The following is a 17,885-nucleotide window of genomic DNA, read 5'->3' as shown; positions in this document are numbered from 1 at the left end:
GGTGTTGCACCTCGGTATGGTGCGCGAGATGCGATTGGCGTAAAATCGTCGGCGTTTGTCCGCACATGACGAAAGAATTAGATGGTTAGCTTGACATTTACTTTTGTTTACTTATGTCATTAATTGATAAATTTTCCGCGCTCTTTTTCACGTTGTGTAAATATGGATTAACTCAATGCTTTCAACGGAGTCACCGAATACACTCCACCAACAAAACATCTAACGTTCAGCTGACCATGCTGCAGTGTAAACAGTGAGCGGCTAAAAGCAGTCAGAGCTATTCCCAGCTGCATGCATACGCAGCGAAGAGTGTATGAGAGCGCATTTGCCGCAGCTGTTGTCAGGGCAGGCATCCCGGGTAGGTGAATGGGCACATAACTTTGCAAAAACGATGCGTTTTTTTTTTTTGCTTTTTTTTTTACTTTGTATGTGTATGATGGGTGAGTTTACGAGCGGCTGCACTATATACCGCTGGTCTTCACAATGAACGATCGTTCACCTTGTGGCTAGCAGTTTCCGTTTTGTTCGAGCTCGCACGAATGCAGAGCGCAGATTCATTTCCGAGCTCCATGCATCAGCAATCAGCAGAAATTTCGAAGTACCTGTTGCGCGTGGGTGCCCTAGCTGACAAGCTGGCCAGTATAATTACTTTAGGAAAATTAGATGGCGGGAATTTTACGGGCATTTTACTCTGCAATATCCCCGTCATCATTATAAGGACACGTTGGCTTTGCGTATGCGATGCATGAAAGCGTCCTGCTGCGTTTTTTAAAACCCAGCAGTCTGTGATACTGCTTGATACCAAATGACAAGTGCCTAACGCTGTTCGTGTCATTATCTTTTCTTCTCCCCCCCCCTTTTTTTTACTTTTTTTTTGTTCTTTTGTTTTATCTCTACTACCCACTTCCTACCCTTTTCTGAGGCACGTTGCCAACCTGGTTGAACGTTGTTTCAGCCTTGTTAACGTTCCCACCTACACATTATCCGTGTAGGGGTGGGAGAATATTTGAAGTTTTGAATGGGGAATCGAATATTACGTAATAACTATTGCTACTCATCTTCTAAAATGAACTACTCGGCGCTTTTGAATACCTAAACTAACAAGATATTTGGAACAACCCACTGGTAAAGTCTGGCTACTGTTGTCCGTCTGCTAAACAAAGTATCGGCAATTATCAGAATTGAAACAATGACACAAGTTCTCGAGGCAGTGTGGTGACAAAACGAGTAATTACGCTTTTCTTTCTTTTTTTTTGAGTGCGGGGGAGGAGGGGGGTGTGGTGTTCGCAACTTCCGATCCATGTTCGGCAACATTTGCTGCAACCATTTATTCAGCAGCTATATATTCTTGGAAGGCTTGCTTGCAATCGGGCTCTATAGAGATGTTAAGAGGTTATTCGTGCAGTTTTCTAATGACAATGAGTGATCTTGTGTTTAAAACTGATCCTTATTGTCCCTTATACAGAGCTGTCTTTTTCCTCGCTAGTCAGTACAAGTGTGGGGCCTAATTGTACCAAGAAATGTATTCCTGCTTTAAATTTATGCGTCTGCGGTTGGCTATTCGATATACCATTCGATATTCACTGCTTACTATTCGTATTCTATTTCTATTCGAAAATTTTTATATTCGCCCGTCTCTACTTACCACTTCAATCTGTCATCGGCAAATGAGGCAGTGCAGGTAAGCTTCGGCAAGAAGGCGTCGAAGTGTCAATTCATCTGGCAAAGGAGTTGGCTATTTATCTGGCACGACATTATGAGGCAGGCTCGTCATTTTATGTAATATGAAGCCTGATTTTTTTTATGCTGCTAAATATGACCTAGTTGACACAGCTTCGAAGTTCCACAGAACTGACGGCAAATTGCAACGCCGTAGGTTCTCGATTGACAAAGATAAATATAGTTTCCGGCTTGGGCCTTTCCTCTCACACTCGATAGTTTAACGTGCGAGAACTGCTAGCACGAAGCTTCTTAACTACCAGCAAGGTTAATCATAGAATACTTTGTGCAGGCTAATGCAAGAAGCCCATGTGAGGGAGGATAAATAATGAGGTGTAGTAAAAAAGAGCAATTAAGAAACAGCGAAGCTGAGAGGGCCAAGTTAATTGGAACGATGTTTTTCTGTACCACCAGATTTTAGAAATGACTCGAAGTGAAAGGATGCGTTTTATATCCTCTATGACTGGAATGCCGTATCAGAGGTTAAAGCTTTTTGTATATGCACCCAGCCCACCCCCTCCCGGCCCTCCACTAAAGATATTGGCAAATATGTACAGTAAAGAAGTTATTGTGATTCTGGCTGTCTCTTTGAGTCATGTCCTCATTAGCTGCATTGCAGTATGCTGAGAGTTCATCCGGTCACCTGCTCACATGTTGCAAGGATGTACCAAGCACAAACTCGACGAAACAAACGTGAAGATGACGAAAAATACGGATGAACAACATGGCTACTGCATATTTACTTTCCTTCGACGAAGATCCTGAAAATAGAAACCTAAAGCAAGTAGGTGAGACAAGTGCAGCAAGAAGCCGACCACGAGCATAAAAAAAGCAACCTTTTCTACACACATAGTTTCTGATTGTTATTTCTTCCCGGTTTTCTTGGGGGCGTTTCCTTTCTCTTTGCCGTTCTTCCATTATCTACCGGTCTCCGATTTCTGGCTCGCGGAAGGAATGATTTTCCGGATCATCAATGAACCCTCAATGGTTCGTCGTTCGTACGACAGTCACCCCTGGCCTCTCCTTTTTTTTTTTTTTTTTTTTTTTTTTTACGTTCCCCCCTTCTCGTCTCTCAGTTCCTCCTCCTAAGCGTTCGCTGCCGTATTTATAGCTCAGCGCCCGCCTCTCCGGCTCCTCCGAGTTCTGCTTCGCGTGACTCAGGGAGCCGCTTTCGTTGTCCCTACTACGGCTCGAGCGAGCCCCGGGCTGTAAAGAAAGTTCGCAGAAAAAGCAGCTTCCCTCCGGGCTAGGGCTCGCGTGCGCGATGCATTGCCAGCAAGCGGCCCGCCAAGGGAACGGGATGAGAGGGGGCCGCTACGAGGCGTCCGTCCGTCCGCCACCGGCGCGACTTTTCTTTCTTACTGCGCATGCGCGAGGACGGTGAGGCGCGCACCACGAACGATGTGATGGGACAGGCTGCCGCAGCGCCTCAAGCGGCCGCGCTCGCATCCTCTCACGCCGCAAAACTGCTGCTGTCAGTAGTGGCAGCGTGGCCCGTGTGCGGGTCGGGTCGGCCCTTTGCGAATAAGTGCGTCGTGCGCGGCTTTTTGGAAGTCCTGTCGTTTCTCTCTCCCTTCTCTCCGAGAGAGAGAGAGAGAATTTCTTCTGTTGTGGCGGCGGGGTTCGTGATTTTTTTTTCACTCGCGTGAGAGGCACCGGCTCCCCCGTAAAAACCAGCGGCTGCTAGCACGCGCGCGTGTGCGCGCTTTGCCGGATAGATTGTTGTGGTGCGCTTCTTCAGCGGCGTGCGCGCGTTGTGAAAAGTGCGCGCACTACGATGGCAGCCTCTTCGGCTGCCTTGGTGCGGCAACGTTGTCGTGCTCGCATGGGATGCACTGTGTCGCCGCCGCTTCCTCTGGAGACCGTTGCCGGTGACGCCAAGCATTCGTGGATTCGATGCGTAGTCGTCGTGCTGTGCCTGCTAGTCCCGAGCGTCGCCTCGTCGTCGCATCTGCGTGAGTTCTTGTCATTTTTTTTTTCTGTCCCTACCCCGCTTCCTTGGAACTCGCGCAGGTTGTGTCACACGTTTGCGGGAGCATGCCGTGCTCGAGTCGAGCGCGCTCGCTTCTTTTGCGCGCTCTTTTTGGGTGTAGCTTGAGCGTTTTGCTACACCGGCGCGCTTCACAAAACACGCGGCGTCGTCTGCTACGGGCTGCGTCGTTTGCTTCGGCGTAGTAGTGGAAGCCCGCCTCTTCCGCGTGCCGCAGCTGACGGGTCTACTACGCGGCTTGCCTTTGGCCCGGTGCGCGTGCTTTATTCTTATTTTTTTGTATGGACGCACGCCGCAGCTCGAGACAGCTGTCGTTGGCGTGCCATCGGCGCCGCGTGGTCTGCAGCGGCTTTTTACAAAAGCACGGTCGCGGTCGCGCTGCTATTCGCGTCAAGTGCGTGTTGGAAGATGCGCCCGCTTGCCGAGGCTTGCCGAGTACGCGACAGGGCTGTGAGGGGGTTTTGCGGCTGCGCAGACCACCGGTGCTTTTTCGTGAATGAACAAAATGTTTGCTGATACCTTTTTTTTTTTTTCTTCCTGAAGCTACACACATTGTGGAGGAAGTTGGCCGTGTTGTCCAAATCCATTGTTCTTAGCATCCCTTCACTATTTGTGTGTGCTACAAAGCTGCGAGCAGCTTTAAACTACGTTCTTAGTCGTTTACCGACAGCGACAGAACGAAAGCGCTAAAGTTATTTCCCAAGCTGCCACCACGGCGGTGCACTGCCCTTTCCACGTTGCAAAGAGCTGTGACCAACTTGAGGCTTTTATTAATGGTATACGAGCTTTCGAAAGCGTCTGTTTGTGGCTGTTTTCGTAGAGTTTATTCGCAGGCAAGTGCATTTAGAAAACAGGTTTATGGCAGGAAAACTAACAGCTGTTGGACCGGATTTTACTAACTTTACTTGGCAGCGTAGAGTTGGCACAAAATAATAAAATTGCGACGTTCGCTCAGGTATGTCCGTTTCTAATAAGCCGACGTACAAAAACGAAAAAAAAAATATTTGTATAAATATATAGATATAACATCTCCAATTTAGTTAATAAAACCTAGAACTCGCACTAAACTACTTTTATACTTCACTCTGCTCTCGTTATTGCAAGACTTCTCGTGACGTTCTTGCTTAATCGCGACGTTCTTGCCTACCTTTTTTTTTTTTTTTTTTTTATTGAGCGTTTACTGCGACGTAGTTGGGGTGTGCACGCAAAAAAAAAAATGCCTTTTTGTCGTCGACAAGTTCTCCTTGTCTGGTTGCGAAATATAAGCGCCAATTTGGTTCTCTTTTCACCACGACTGCTCGTAACCTGTCGTCAGGGTCGACTACCTGCTACTTCTGTTGCATTCAGCTGTAAAGCATCAAACGTCTACTTCATTTAATTCCCTTTGAATGAAGCCCGAGAATTTCATATCCGGATGTCCAAACTTTAAGCCGCGGCCGAAACTCTAGATTCAGCAAACAAATCGCCTTGTGCATAGACAATGAATCCACCCGGAGCGAACCTTCTTTCACGAGCTTTTTATCCTTTCAGTAGTCAACGTTCGGGTATACAAATAAAGCAAGTGTTGCCCTTTCTCCTCTAGCTATTTCATGGTGGTGGCGAAAGCTGCCGTTTCCAGAGGGTTAATGGTCGAGGTGGTAACTCATTCGCCACCGAAGCTCCGCATTACTAATGTATTCACCTTCATTGAAACAGAACCTGCACAACGTTCCGAACGTTTTCACCTGATTCTCGCTCAAACATGGGGGTTGAAAGCAATTGTAACCCCACAACTGCATCACAGACTCACAGTTGACTAAAATTTCTGTTAATATTGCAGTTCTCTCTGCGAGCATGCTACTCAGCCATTCAAGTGTTCATCCAGACTACTCGCTGACGGCACATATTAAGGCAGTGCGCGTTCGTTAGGCGTGTTTGAAAGTATTGTGCTGGAAAGAAATTACTACTGTTCAACAATAGCACCTTAACAGTAGTAATTTGAACAGTAGTAAACGGCGAAGTAGCACCGATATGATGTGTCCAATGTGTGAGTAGCGTTTAAAACCGACAATGTGTGTGGTGTTGCCAGCGACTCATGGTGTTTGTGACACCTTGTAAGCAAGGTAAACTACTAAAAGCTGAGCGTGGGTCATGCTCAGGAAGTATGTGCATACATTATAAAACACCAGTATAATGCAACGGCTCCTCACACTGGCCTTTATCCGATACAGTGACACGTAAGCTCTTGTCTAAAAAAAATATCCAATATGGAATGTAGGTAGCACACAGGGAATTGCAAGTCTGAAACGTTCATTTGTACATAGGAGAACTTCAGTAACAAATACTTTTCTCAACTGGAGCTTCAAGAAGCGATCGCAAGGTCGTTAAAAAAAAAAAAAACGCCTCGACAAATATCAATTTTCACACGCAGCATTAACTCGGGAGCGGCAGCGAAGAAACCTCCAAGGGACATCCAACTGCCGAGTTCTCATTCTGACAGTTTAACGCGCTGCGAAATTCTCCGCTCCTTTCTCGCTGTCAGCCGTTCGGTCCGGCCCGGGTCAAGGCGACGTCCATTTCGGACGTGTCTCTCTCCATCCTCAGCACGCGCAAAGTGGAAAGCCGGTCTTCCAAATGGAGACACCGCCACGCCTCGACAAATTAAAGCCATCGCTTGTCTAACAGCGCGCATCCCTCATCGTATATATCGTACAGTAAGTACTACGCGCACTTCGATACGAGCCGTGTTTTCTTCCGTTCCCCTCGACTTCGCGACGACCGTTTCTTTCGAATCGGCGCGCGCAGCGCAGCACCGGCTTTGCTCCGCGTTCTCCCGGCATCTCACCCTCCCCTATTCCTCGCAACTTGTCAGACACCGATGAGCGTCGACGCGCGTCCCCGCCGCTCACCCACGCGCCTTGCTCGCTCGCCGCGCGGACGTCGCCGTCCGATTCATCATTCTCGCGTGCGGCTATCAACGCGCCGATCAGCGCCAGTGCCTCGTATAGTGTACGCGTTCGCCTCCTCCCTCTCCGTTCCTCCTCGTTCGGGCGAATGTCGTTCCGCCGTATTCGGTGCGCGTCGGCGCTGTCCCCCCCACACCCCCCCACCCTCTCGCTCTTTTCGTGAACGCGCGAATGACATTGCGCAACGGAGAAGCTGCAGCGGAATGTCAGTGCGATCGACAAACTTCAGGCGCGGTATACATTAGCGACTGGACCAGGCGGAATTCCGCTGCAGGGCTTATGTATACCAGGGACTATTGCTCTATTGTGGACGTTGTTAAATCTCGCCATCTGATCAGCTCTGATTGGGCTCGGGGGACGACTGTGTCTTGTATGCCTGCGTGGCTCAAGACGCAAACGTGGCGGAATTCGACAACTTATGGCCGAATTGAGCACTGTCTAGGAAAGTACCCAAGTGATTTCGCTTCGGATTCTTAAGAGATAGGCCCGTGACAGTCAGAATAATTTCAATGCAAAGAAAATATTTGAACATTCACATTAAACTAACTTTTTTTTTTCTTTTAAGCAGCAAGCGTTACCGTAAGTCACCTTTCAGGGTCGTTCAGTCTTATAAGACAGCAACTAACATATTTAACGAAGTCTGAAAAAGTAATTTCTAGTGTTTGGGTGTCACATAAGACATCCCCAGCACCGCCCCTTGAAGTAGAATTGTGAAATTATATTTGAATTATAAAATTCGATACGGCATTTCAGTTAACAGAACGGGCGGCCATGTACTATAGAGGGGGGGGGCAAAGGTGCCCGGGACGTGCGAGCGTCGACCGAATCGCATCGTTACGCGATCTGATGGGATCAGTCGCGCTATCACCTGCGTTAAAGACCGCCGGACAGCGTGGGCCACCAATGCGCTTTCCTGCGGTCTCTGACGCAGGTGATAGCGCGGCTGATCCCGGTAGATAGCGCAGCGATGCGATTCGGTCGACGCTCGCTCATCCTTATCACTTTTGTCCGTGATAGTAGAATGTGTTGTTACCCATCACAAGCCTCTCTGGCTGCACCGAAATCGGTAATTTCGGCATCATCGTAATTCACGCAACGCTTTCCTGCTTTAAAGGAACGTCAAACATCGCCTGAAATCATACATTTTCACATGGCCGGGATTCGGTCCCGCGACCTTGTGCTTAGCAGACAAACACTATAGCCACTAAGCAACCGCGTCGGGTCCACTAAGGTTTCAGCCACATGTGTTGACTGCCACGCCGTCGGTGGTTCTTCCGCGAATGGCCTGGAAAGCGGCACTTCGTCAGCGTCGTCAGATGGGTTGCGCCTTCAGTAAGCAAGCAAGACGCAAGGCAAGTGGTGCAACGACATACCTCAATTCGTAAACTGAGCCTCTGTCTAAGCAGCATTTTTTTTTTACGAGAACTACAATAACAGCGTTCCATACTGTAATCTGTCCCCTCACCGTCGTCGACGAGCACGTTCGCGCGCTGGGCATTGTCAACTACGCCCGATGGCCATTTTGATGACGCCGTCACCTTTTTCGGACATCTCACTTCAACCCGGTGGTCTCTCTATACAGTGAACGTGTTTCTGTTGTGAGGCAGCACTGGTTATGTCTTGGACGTTTACTATAACGGGATTGTAAGGCTTGGCTACAATTCCTATTCTATTACCTTTTTTTTCTTTTTTTTTCTTTTTTTTTGTCGTTGGTGCTGAGCAAATCCATTCGGGACGAGCGCTTAACCACAACTGAGCAGGATTTCACAATACACGAAAAAGAGCCACAATAACGTCGTTCAATTCTGTCATCTCATCGTTGTCGACAAAGCACGTTCGGCTACTGGTCAGCGTCAACCACGGCCGATGGCCCCGTTCGAGGACGCTGTCACTGTTTTCGTTCAACTTACGTACGTCACTGCTTCTATATGTGCGTGTATACCGTCAACGGAGTTCGTCACTGTCGTTCTTGATTGGGCGCCGCTTCCACCTCGGTCTTCCCATTTTATTTGTCTTGTTTTGCGGCGGCTGCTGCGCATGCATAGAACGGTGACAGCTTGGGGCAAAGCCTGTGATCGGCGACATGGTCGGCACGTCAGGCTTAACGATGTCAGATGATTGCGAGTATTGGGAGCAAAAAAAAAAAAATTATATTCGCCTATGGCCGTCAATTGCAATTTAACTTCAAACGCGTACCCATTAGTTCAGTAAAAGAAATCCCAAGAAATGTCAAAACTTTTGGACAAATGGCTTCGGCGCATGGCTGCAAAGAAAGAAATAAACATCACAAGAAAAGAAAAGCAGTAAAGAGTCATCACTCCCGCTGCACTGAAAAGCTCCGGCCATGTTTGATTGATAAGATAGTTGAAGTGTTCGTTGATTGTTACCATTGATCGATAATCGTAAGAATCGAAGACAGGGTGATTTACGTAGTCAGGTATATTATAGGGTCTAAACCGAACTGCACACAAATAGCGAAAACAAAATTATTGCACGAATATGCATATGTGAGCGCTAATAATAAATAAACTATGATCTTGTCATATAAATCATTGTGCGTACGTGTGTGTGTGTGTGTGTGTGTGTGTGTGTGTGTGTGTGTGTGTGTGTGTGTGTGTGTGTGTGTGTGTGTGTGTGTGTGTGTGTGTGTGTGTGTGTCAGAAAAGAAACCGCGTGTGTTCAGTTTCTCATTGAAATGCATGGATAAGAAGCAGTAAGCGGTCGCTTCATAGATATGCCGGACTGAACGATAAGAAACATGCGATCTGCAAAATATAGTTACCTCTAACTTTTCAATGAAGCGGTTTCTCTCATCCCATTAAAAAATATAAATGATGGGGATTTACGTGCCAAAACCCAGATCTGATTATGAGGCACACCGTAGTGGAGGACTCTGGCATAATTTGAACCACCTGGGGTTCTTTAACGTGCACCTAAATCTAAGTATACGGGTATGCCTCTTATAAAATAATGAAAAGCAGAAACTATCATGTCTTGCGTATCTCCTCAGTAAATATCGTTATTACTATCGTGACGGCACGCCGTCAGGACCCCCGCGAATGCTAGTGAAGCGATATGAAGAAAGCGGGCACATAAATGCTTACTCGTGGAACAGAGTATCCCGGCATTTCTCTGCAAAAAGAAGAATAAAACAGTTAACGAAACAAAGGAACGTGGACGCGGGCAATCGTATTAAGAAAGAGGCAGGGATGCCTCGTTAATCTAACGCACGCACGCACAGACCTCCACCGTCGTTTCCCAATTTCATTATGTGGAGAGGGGGAAAGAGTTGAACCACATCGGCAACGCCTATACCCCGTATAGTACTGTCCCGCCAAATGCAAAATCACGCCGAGCAATGTAGCTTTGTGCTTGCCTGTAAGACATGGGCCATTAATTTGCTCCTCCTCTATGCCAGGTGCCCAAATTCGCGCACGCTTACAGACAGCTGTATATACTCGCCTGCCTTAATTCTTCTTCTTATGTTTAATTCTCCGTTGTCTTCATTTATGAACTTCATCCTTCCTTGCTTTTTTTTTTTCTACAAACGGCTGCTGCTGTGTTCCGCCGTCGATTCTGCCGCTGTCAGGAACGCGTGTTTCTGCAGGTACTAACGACGTCTTAATGGTCGCGCAAAGGGGGCCGTTAATGCGACCCAGCGTCTGCGCTGGAGAGCGCCGAGGCCCGAGCGGTACTTAGCGAGCTTCGTTTGCGCGTACCGTTTAGCTCGGCATCGGCAGTTGTCTTTGTCGGAGATCTTCGTTTTCTTCGCGTGCTTCGCGACAAGAATTACTGCGCCGATTTGCTGCTGCAGCGCCCTATTTTTCGGCTGGATTCGGCAACGGATTTGAATCGTGTTGTGTATACGTGATTGGCTACCGCCGCTATACACCTCTCTTCGCAACGGCGTGCACCGCTGGAGGTATAGAGTCTAGAGCGTGCAGCTGTAGTACTATACTATTGGCGTCAGAAGACTATACGATGACGTGCGGAAACGTTGAATTTCTCTGTAAACTGGAATTAAGAGTTGCGTCCATCTAGGCGGATATCGTGTCGCGCTGCTGAGCACGCGTGGGCGTGGGTTTGACTCCCGGCCGCGCCTGGCTGCATTCTGGCGGGGGGCGCCATGTTAAAACCGCGTGTGTACCGTGCTTTTGATGCACGTTGCGGAGCCCTCACTGCAGCATTCCTGACAGCGCGCCGTGTAGGTTCGGAACGTTGAACCGCAAGGCTAAAAAAAAAAAAAAAAGTCGGGGTTAGAGCCGTTCATCGTAGTATATGTTCGACCAACTCAGTGTGTTCAGCTATTTCTCCGACAGCTGTCACAACGCGAGTGAGAGTTCCGCTTTTTCTTGACACCTGCGCCCGTAAGCTTTTGATTCAGACTGCGTATTTACGACTGCACATCGACCCTGCCTGGACTATTGGTGCCAGTTGTTTGCTACATCGAGCATCGCACGTTCACTTCGAGCTGGTCTCTGGCACTGTTCCCGTGTCGGTCTTCCGCAGCGTATGTATGAGCTGTACGCGATAGGCTATCCTCCGAATGAGAAAGCTTGTCACCCTGGCAACGTATACAGAGAACAGCCACGGGAACGCTGCAGTGGGTATCATCACAGTAAGTCCGAGCCCGAATATGTGAATCTGTGCATGTGCGCGCAAACTGCATGCCTGCCATCTCCCCTTTCCTGTGGGCAAGGTGACGCGACGACCCTATAGCTTGCCTCGGTGATCGGCTATCGGGGGATGTCAAAATAACGTTAAAGTAGAACATCGAGAAAGGATATTTACCTAATAGTCACACATAGGGTCAAACGAAGACGATGGTGGCATACACTGTAAAACAATGCTGTAGTAAATGACGGGAAATATGTTGGCAGTTATATTTTCAAGCCATTAACCGTCAGAATGATGGTAGGCCATCACTTTGTTAGGCGTACATCGCGAAGTACTGCACACGGCAGCCAATCGAATCGCTTTCTCAGCAGGGCAATTTCATTTTTTTTTTTTCATGGGGTATTCGTGACTCTCCCGCCTTGTTTCCGGCGACAGAAGCGCCTTGTCGGAATGACGCTGGTGGCCTGTCCAAAATGATGAAAACGAGACCGTCTATCTGACGGCTGGTTTTAACAGCGTATTAATCCTGGTTCGAGTAAGTTCACTAGCCGTTTTCTAGTTATACTTGGAAGCTCGCTCGTATACTCTTATAGTCAACAGAGTTTCATATACAAAATTACTACAGAGAACCAGGGTGATAGTGCCTACAGGTGGAGCAAGATGGTGGTTCACGTAGCATGGTAACGATAGGAAGTATATGAATTTGCTTCAACTTCGCTCTTCTGGCTTCTAACGGCTTTATGACATTACACATTCATAATTTTCAACAAAATATTGCGTTATAAATGCGAAAGTTCCAAACGATTACGTGTTTGCGCGGAGACTATTTGCGTTTCTGCGTTTTGAAAGCTTTGAAAACTTTTGTTTTGAAAACCGGTGGAAATTGAGAAACATAATGCCTATAATAAATAACAGCACAAGAACCTTTGAATCCACAAGCACGAAGATTAGACAAACCATGTACTAACCATCATTCCCAGGGCAGCCACTTCTGCCAGTTTATCAAATAAAGCGAACAAACTAGGCGCGTGGGAGCCGTCTTGTTCTCGTAACAATATGGCTCAGTTTTCTCAGAAAAGCCTGCAAGTAGAACCCGCGTCTTCCTGTGCATTCCTTTCTCTGTTTACGGGCGAGGCGGTTGGTGTGTGGGAGAGGCTTTGCTAATCCACTTCGTTATCCGCGCTGGTACTACACGTTCTCAGGGAATCCTCTCGTATTTACCCTGCGCCCTCACATAGCAGCGTCAGCGAGGATATCTTCTCGACAGACCGGCATAAATCAGAGATAACGTTACACTGGGCGGGACGTGCAACGAAGCCGGTGGTGGCGGTATTTCTTCCGGGTGCTGATAAGGGCTGATAATGCGTTGTTCCGTACTGCCGCCACCTTTTCCCTCGGATTCGCGAAGCGTCGACGCGGATTAGGGGCGGGTGTGTCTCCTGCATCACGTAGCGCAAGTCATTAGCTGCGTGCATCGCTTCTTTTCGATTATGGTGTTTTGCCGTCTGCGGAGGTGCACTGCTAGAGTGCGTTATTTTTTTCAGTCTCGTCTGGAACAACATTTCCTCGTTTTGTTTCGCTGCGAGCCGCTGCGTACCAGCTTGAAAAAACAAGACAAATAAAGACAAAATAATAACAAAAAACAAAACAAAAAACTCTGACGTCTTGTAAAACGCGTTCCCATCAAGACATCGCGGCGTAAGTGGAGGTTCTGCCGCGAGGAAGTATCTTTACATTAGATTACGGAGCGACAATATATTTAGAAAATCGACTTAGAGACAGGTACATCCGGGAGTATCGCAATAAAATGAAATTGAACGTAAGCCACGTGACTGCTATAAAGAAAAACAGTGATACCATAGGACGCAACGCAACTGAACCGAGAGAGAGAGAGAGAGCGATAAAGAAGGCAGGGTATGTTAACCAGTCAAGAGCCTGGTTGGCTACCCTACGCTGGGGGAAAGGCGAAGGGGAGTGGAAAGAAGGGTGAGAAAGAGTGTGTGTGTGTGTGTGTGTGTGTGTGTGTGTGTGTGTGTGTGTGTGTGTGTGTGTGTGTGTGTGTGTGTAGGGGGGGGGGGCGAGGGCACGGCACCTCGTTGACATTTTGGGCCAATCCGAGAGGCCGTAGCCATTCTGCGAACCATTCAGAGCTGAAAAGATGGCGAACTTGGCAATGTGGTGGAACTGCATGGCGTTTGAGTGGTACAGTCAGCGACACTGGCACGAAATGAGCATGTGCTCATCGCGTGTTTGTTTGTCAGTGTCCTTGTATGTGTGTGCGCCACCCTAGCAACGCAATCATACGCCATACAGTTCTGCCATACAAATAGCTCCCCGTCAAAGGACTGCTGAACGTTATTGCATTTTGTGTTGCTTTTGGTTTGCTCGTTTTTAAGCTTTCAACCGTATGCTGTTGCTTTATTCTTTGTTTTTCCTTCTTTTTTTTTTGCCACGGCGTAGGAATTTCTTAAAAAATAACCTTCAATTTGTTCCGCGGAAAAGGCTGTCAACCCCGGCGCTGATTAAATGGAATAAACGCGCGACATCTTGCAGCAAAGGAACGCTGCATACGCGTCGTTCGGAGCGCGAGGAACTTGCGAAAGTCCGCTTTCGCGTGCGCAACATTTTGGCGCGGTCCGGGATGCGCTTCGCGGAAGACGCGCTCGAGGAGGCGGTTGCGCAACGGAGCAAGCAGGAAATAGAGACGAGAGGAGGTGTGCGGTAGGATGCAGAGGGGGGGAGGAGAGGGTCGACACCGACGCGTGGGCACACACACACACACCTCGCGTGCTGGACTCGAGGCGGTCGCAGGAGGACGACCGCCTGGCACGCAGTCGGTATACAGCCAGGTGCGAGCGATCGACAGCTAGGACAGCCTCGGCCGGGGCTTCCGTGTTTCGTTGATCAGCAGGGGGGCGGTGCTCCCCGAGTCGACGGCGGCGCGCTGGTTTTTTTGCGCCCGGCCGTGTAACACTTGCGGCTGTCGTGTTATTCAACCCGAGGACAGCGGTCGGCATTTGCAATACTCCACTATACCGCGCCTTTTCTTTGTTGTTGTTGTTTTTTTATTTATTATTCTAGTGCCTCCGCACAATCGTTGCACTTGCTGTCGTTTCCTTTCTACGTATTTGATATATCGGTACTTCGGTGGATACGCGCACCTCTGTATACGGCCGTGATGTTATCTTGCTTCGTCGATGTTCCTTTTGGACTTTTCTTACACCATTCCGCGAGTAGGTTGGGGTGGTGACGGTGGAGAGGGGGGTGGGTGTTGCTACAAGCGAGTTTGGGCTGGCGGCAGACAAACTCGCGGTCCGGTCTGTATCCTGTCTCAACTTTTGTGTTACAAAAACAGCGTGATAATTCATCTACTAGCTTGGCAGTCTGGGTAGGCGATTGCTTCGCCTGAGTGTTGTTTCGCCTGAGTGTCTCTTTTCGTGTGACGAGGATGTGTAACAACGAGTACTTTGTTTGCTTCTCTAATGGTTCCACTGCAATCCCTTGGAACAATTAGTAGGCAGCAGCTTATTCTTATTGTGGCAAAGTATAGTAACGTCTTTTTTCTGTCACAGTGACAGCAGAATCTCGCTAGGAACAGTATTTGCATCGCAACAGAATCTTGATCCAGTGATAATCTGAGAATGCGCATCGTACACGGTTTTCGTTGTATCTACCTATCACGGAAATCAGAAAATCATTAGTAGTCGGTGGCTCCTCGGTGTTAAGCTGAGTTTTCACGATTCAGTGAACACCGAAAGTCTCGTGGTAACTACGAGTGGAGGAACAAACGCCAATATAATTGATTTCTTTACCTGTTAAATATAACCGTCAAGAGGTTGCTGACCGTTGCTTTTCATGGATATCAATTACTGAGAACCTAATCCTCTCGACTGACGTCCTCGCATTAACCCTGTTGACGTTATTCCGCGGTGATGGTATGATACAAAGATTCTGATGCAGGGATGGCGTAGTCCTCCAGATGCATCCATAGTCCCGATAAACAGGCACTCGTAAGTAGTAGCTACGCAGGCATATAGCACAGACGTCGGGAACTCAAATTGCTAGCCACCGCCGCCAAGAACATGCACACGCGCCAGCAGCTTCTGCCCGACCACCGCCGTCCGGCAATCGTTTACAATTAGTTCAGAGCGCTGGAGACGCGGCACTCAATCAAAAAGCAACGGGCTCTGCAGGCGCAGCTCGCACGGCGAGCTAGGCCACTCATACGCGCAGAGGAGGCCGTGGTCTACCTTGAACGCTTACGTGGAACAATCGGTGATCAAGGACGCTGACCGCGTACGGCCGGCCGCGGCGACCAGGTGGGCCCCCCGACGAACGTAATTGCTCTCGCGGGGCCGCTATGCGAGACTTGTGGCGAAGCTTGTCTAGCTGCGCATTGCGTGTAGGTCTTCTTGGAAGTGGCGGCTGCATTCGGCCACGCGCGCATATGCGACGGATGAGCTTGCGGTTCACGACTCCACGCGGCAGACAGCGCGCCGACGACGTGAAGAGAAAGGAAAATAAAGAGAGAGAGAAGGGGAAAGCATAGGAGAAGGATGGCACGTATGCTGATCCGTGCGAACTCTAAAGCCCGGCACGATGCACTCGACGACGATGGTATGCGATGATCTGCGTGCTCCTCACGTCGCGTAGCATTCTGGATCGCGCGGAGCGGCACCGTTTATGCGCGCTCTGCCACTTGTCGCGCGCAACATGTACTCCGTCTCAATATGATGCGCCCCTGGCGTCGAAGCGCGCGCGCCCTCTTGAGGCAAACGCGAGTACTTACGTGATGCTATAAAGGATGTGCCCCCCCTCGCAGGCAGGCATCGCTTTGAACGTGCTGCTCAGATGCAACTATACGTCTTTGCGTTATTTCGCTTTTCAGCCGCCGGTGGTAAAGTGGGGCAAAGTGCACACTCGAGGGTTTTTAAATCCTGTGTTAGTGGGGGGCTCGCGCTCAGTTGCGCGAGTATATGTGCTCGTTTTCTGGCGTGCCCGGCATCGACGCATTTGAGCCTTCGTCCGTGCCCCAAAGTGCATACTTATCGAGCTTTTTTACAGAGCACGTGAGCGATACTGTGCACAGCATTATCTCTCTCTCTCTCTCTTTTTCGTTTATTTGTTTGGAGTCGGGTTTTCGAGGCATCTTTTGAAAAGCGTACGTTGCCAGCACTTCGCAAGTTCATGTGTTCCGACCGATTTGAACCGCATCTCATCACATTTGCTTAGACTTTCAACCACTGTACTTTGAAGGCGTTCTTTAATAGACCGAATTATGCGACTCGTTAACTCGCCAAATAAGCTCCCGAGAACGCAACGGGCTGCCGTCTCTAAACGGTTGAGCGCTTTTTTTTTTTTTTTCAATCATACTAAAGGTATCCAGCAGTCGCTCAAAGCAGTCAAGATGTTAGCAGTCGCTCCGCCAGATTGTTTTCCTCCAGATGACGTAGACACGCGTTATCACGCCTTCGTATAGAGATTAATCTCTCAGAAATGTGAGCAGAAGGTGCGGTGAGGCCTGTTGGTCGCACTGTACACGCCGTATTTGCCCTGGACATAACGTAGGCGTACGGGTCATCGCCGCGAAGGAATTACCGAGCTCCCAAAACTAGACCATGCCGCGGGTGTTGCGAGAGTTTGCGCCGCAACTAAATACAAAACTCTGCACGAAGTCAGCTGTGGGCGGCGGACGCATAGCTATATATACGCAAGCAGCACCTAGGATCCTCAATGGGCTGGCGGCGGCGGCAGCAGCAGCAGCAGCAGCGGGTTAGCCTGTCCGGACCATTTCGTGGTGACCTGCGACCCGAGTCAGCGATGGCAGCATAAGAGGGCAGGTTCTCCAAGCCGGGCGGCTTCTTCTTCCGAGGCTATACTGCAACCCCTTCCTAACGATCCCCTGCTTGCTTGACAAATTGGCTTCGACAGGAGAGCGCGCTAATGCGCCTTGCTGCTTCCTTTATTCTCTTGCCGCTTCTTGTCGCTGTCCTGTTTTTTTTATTTCGTGCTTCCACCGCGCGGCTGTCGTCATTCATAACGCGGGCGGGGTGAACAGGTGGCCCTTCTCGCGCAAGGTGTGCCCGCAGAAAAAAAAAAAAAGAGCGTCAAGTCGATGTATACTGCGGTAGCCGTCGACAGCTCGGCGACCCACAGTTGCGCCTCGCTCTCGGCGTAATTCGGTGCAGCACACGGGCGGTCTACGGAGGCACCTTTACGCCTAGTTTAGTCTCGGGAAGTAAGGTTAGATTATAGACGTAGCTGTGGGGGATCAGGTGGAGAAATTGGGAGCACGCGTTTCCGGCTACAGCATACCTCTTATATGGGCTAAAGCTCTATGAGTGATGAAAATTACACGAAAAAGAAATGTTGAATAATATAAATAAGGAAAAAGAACCAAATGATGGATGACGTGATTTCGCACTCAAGTTCGAGCCTGAAAAAAAAATTAAAGCAAACTTAAAACCTGTATAGCTCTCAGTGTCTTGAAGCAAGGAAGTGAGGTTGTTAATGACTAGAAGGAGGTGTGGCGTTTGGATGGGGATGACGCAGGCGCTGGTCAGGAGAATGTTACTAATACAAAGATCTAGTCTAGTAACGTTGGATTATGATAG

The 17,885-nt window shown here is 48.9% G+C and overlaps 1 protein-coding gene across 3 annotated transcripts in view; it reads left to right on the top strand.

The window, feature by feature from the left end:
• Positions 1–3,213: 3,213 nt before the first annotated feature.
• Positions 3,214–17,885, top strand: part of LOC119462150 (protein eva-1) — a 300,367-nt gene continuing 285,695 nt past the window's right edge. For all 3 annotated transcript variants that reach the window (XM_049672389.1, XM_049672390.1, XM_049672388.1), the window contains exon 1: positions 3,214–3,674. In XM_049672389.1, the coding sequence (XP_049528346.1) occupies positions 3,497–3,674 (178 nt within the window). In that variant the 5' untranslated portion in view covers positions 3,214–3,496. The remainder of the gene's footprint in view (positions 3,675–17,885) is intronic.

Source organism: Dermacentor silvarum, chromosome 8 (assembly GCF_013339745.2).
Source record: "Dermacentor silvarum isolate Dsil-2018 chromosome 8, BIME_Dsil_1.4, whole genome shotgun sequence".
In the NCBI taxonomy this organism is placed as follows: Eukaryota; Metazoa; Arthropoda; class Arachnida; order Ixodida; family Ixodidae; genus Dermacentor; species Dermacentor silvarum.
Note: the sequence above shows the minus strand (reverse complement) of the source record. Positions and strands in the feature narration are given on the sequence as shown.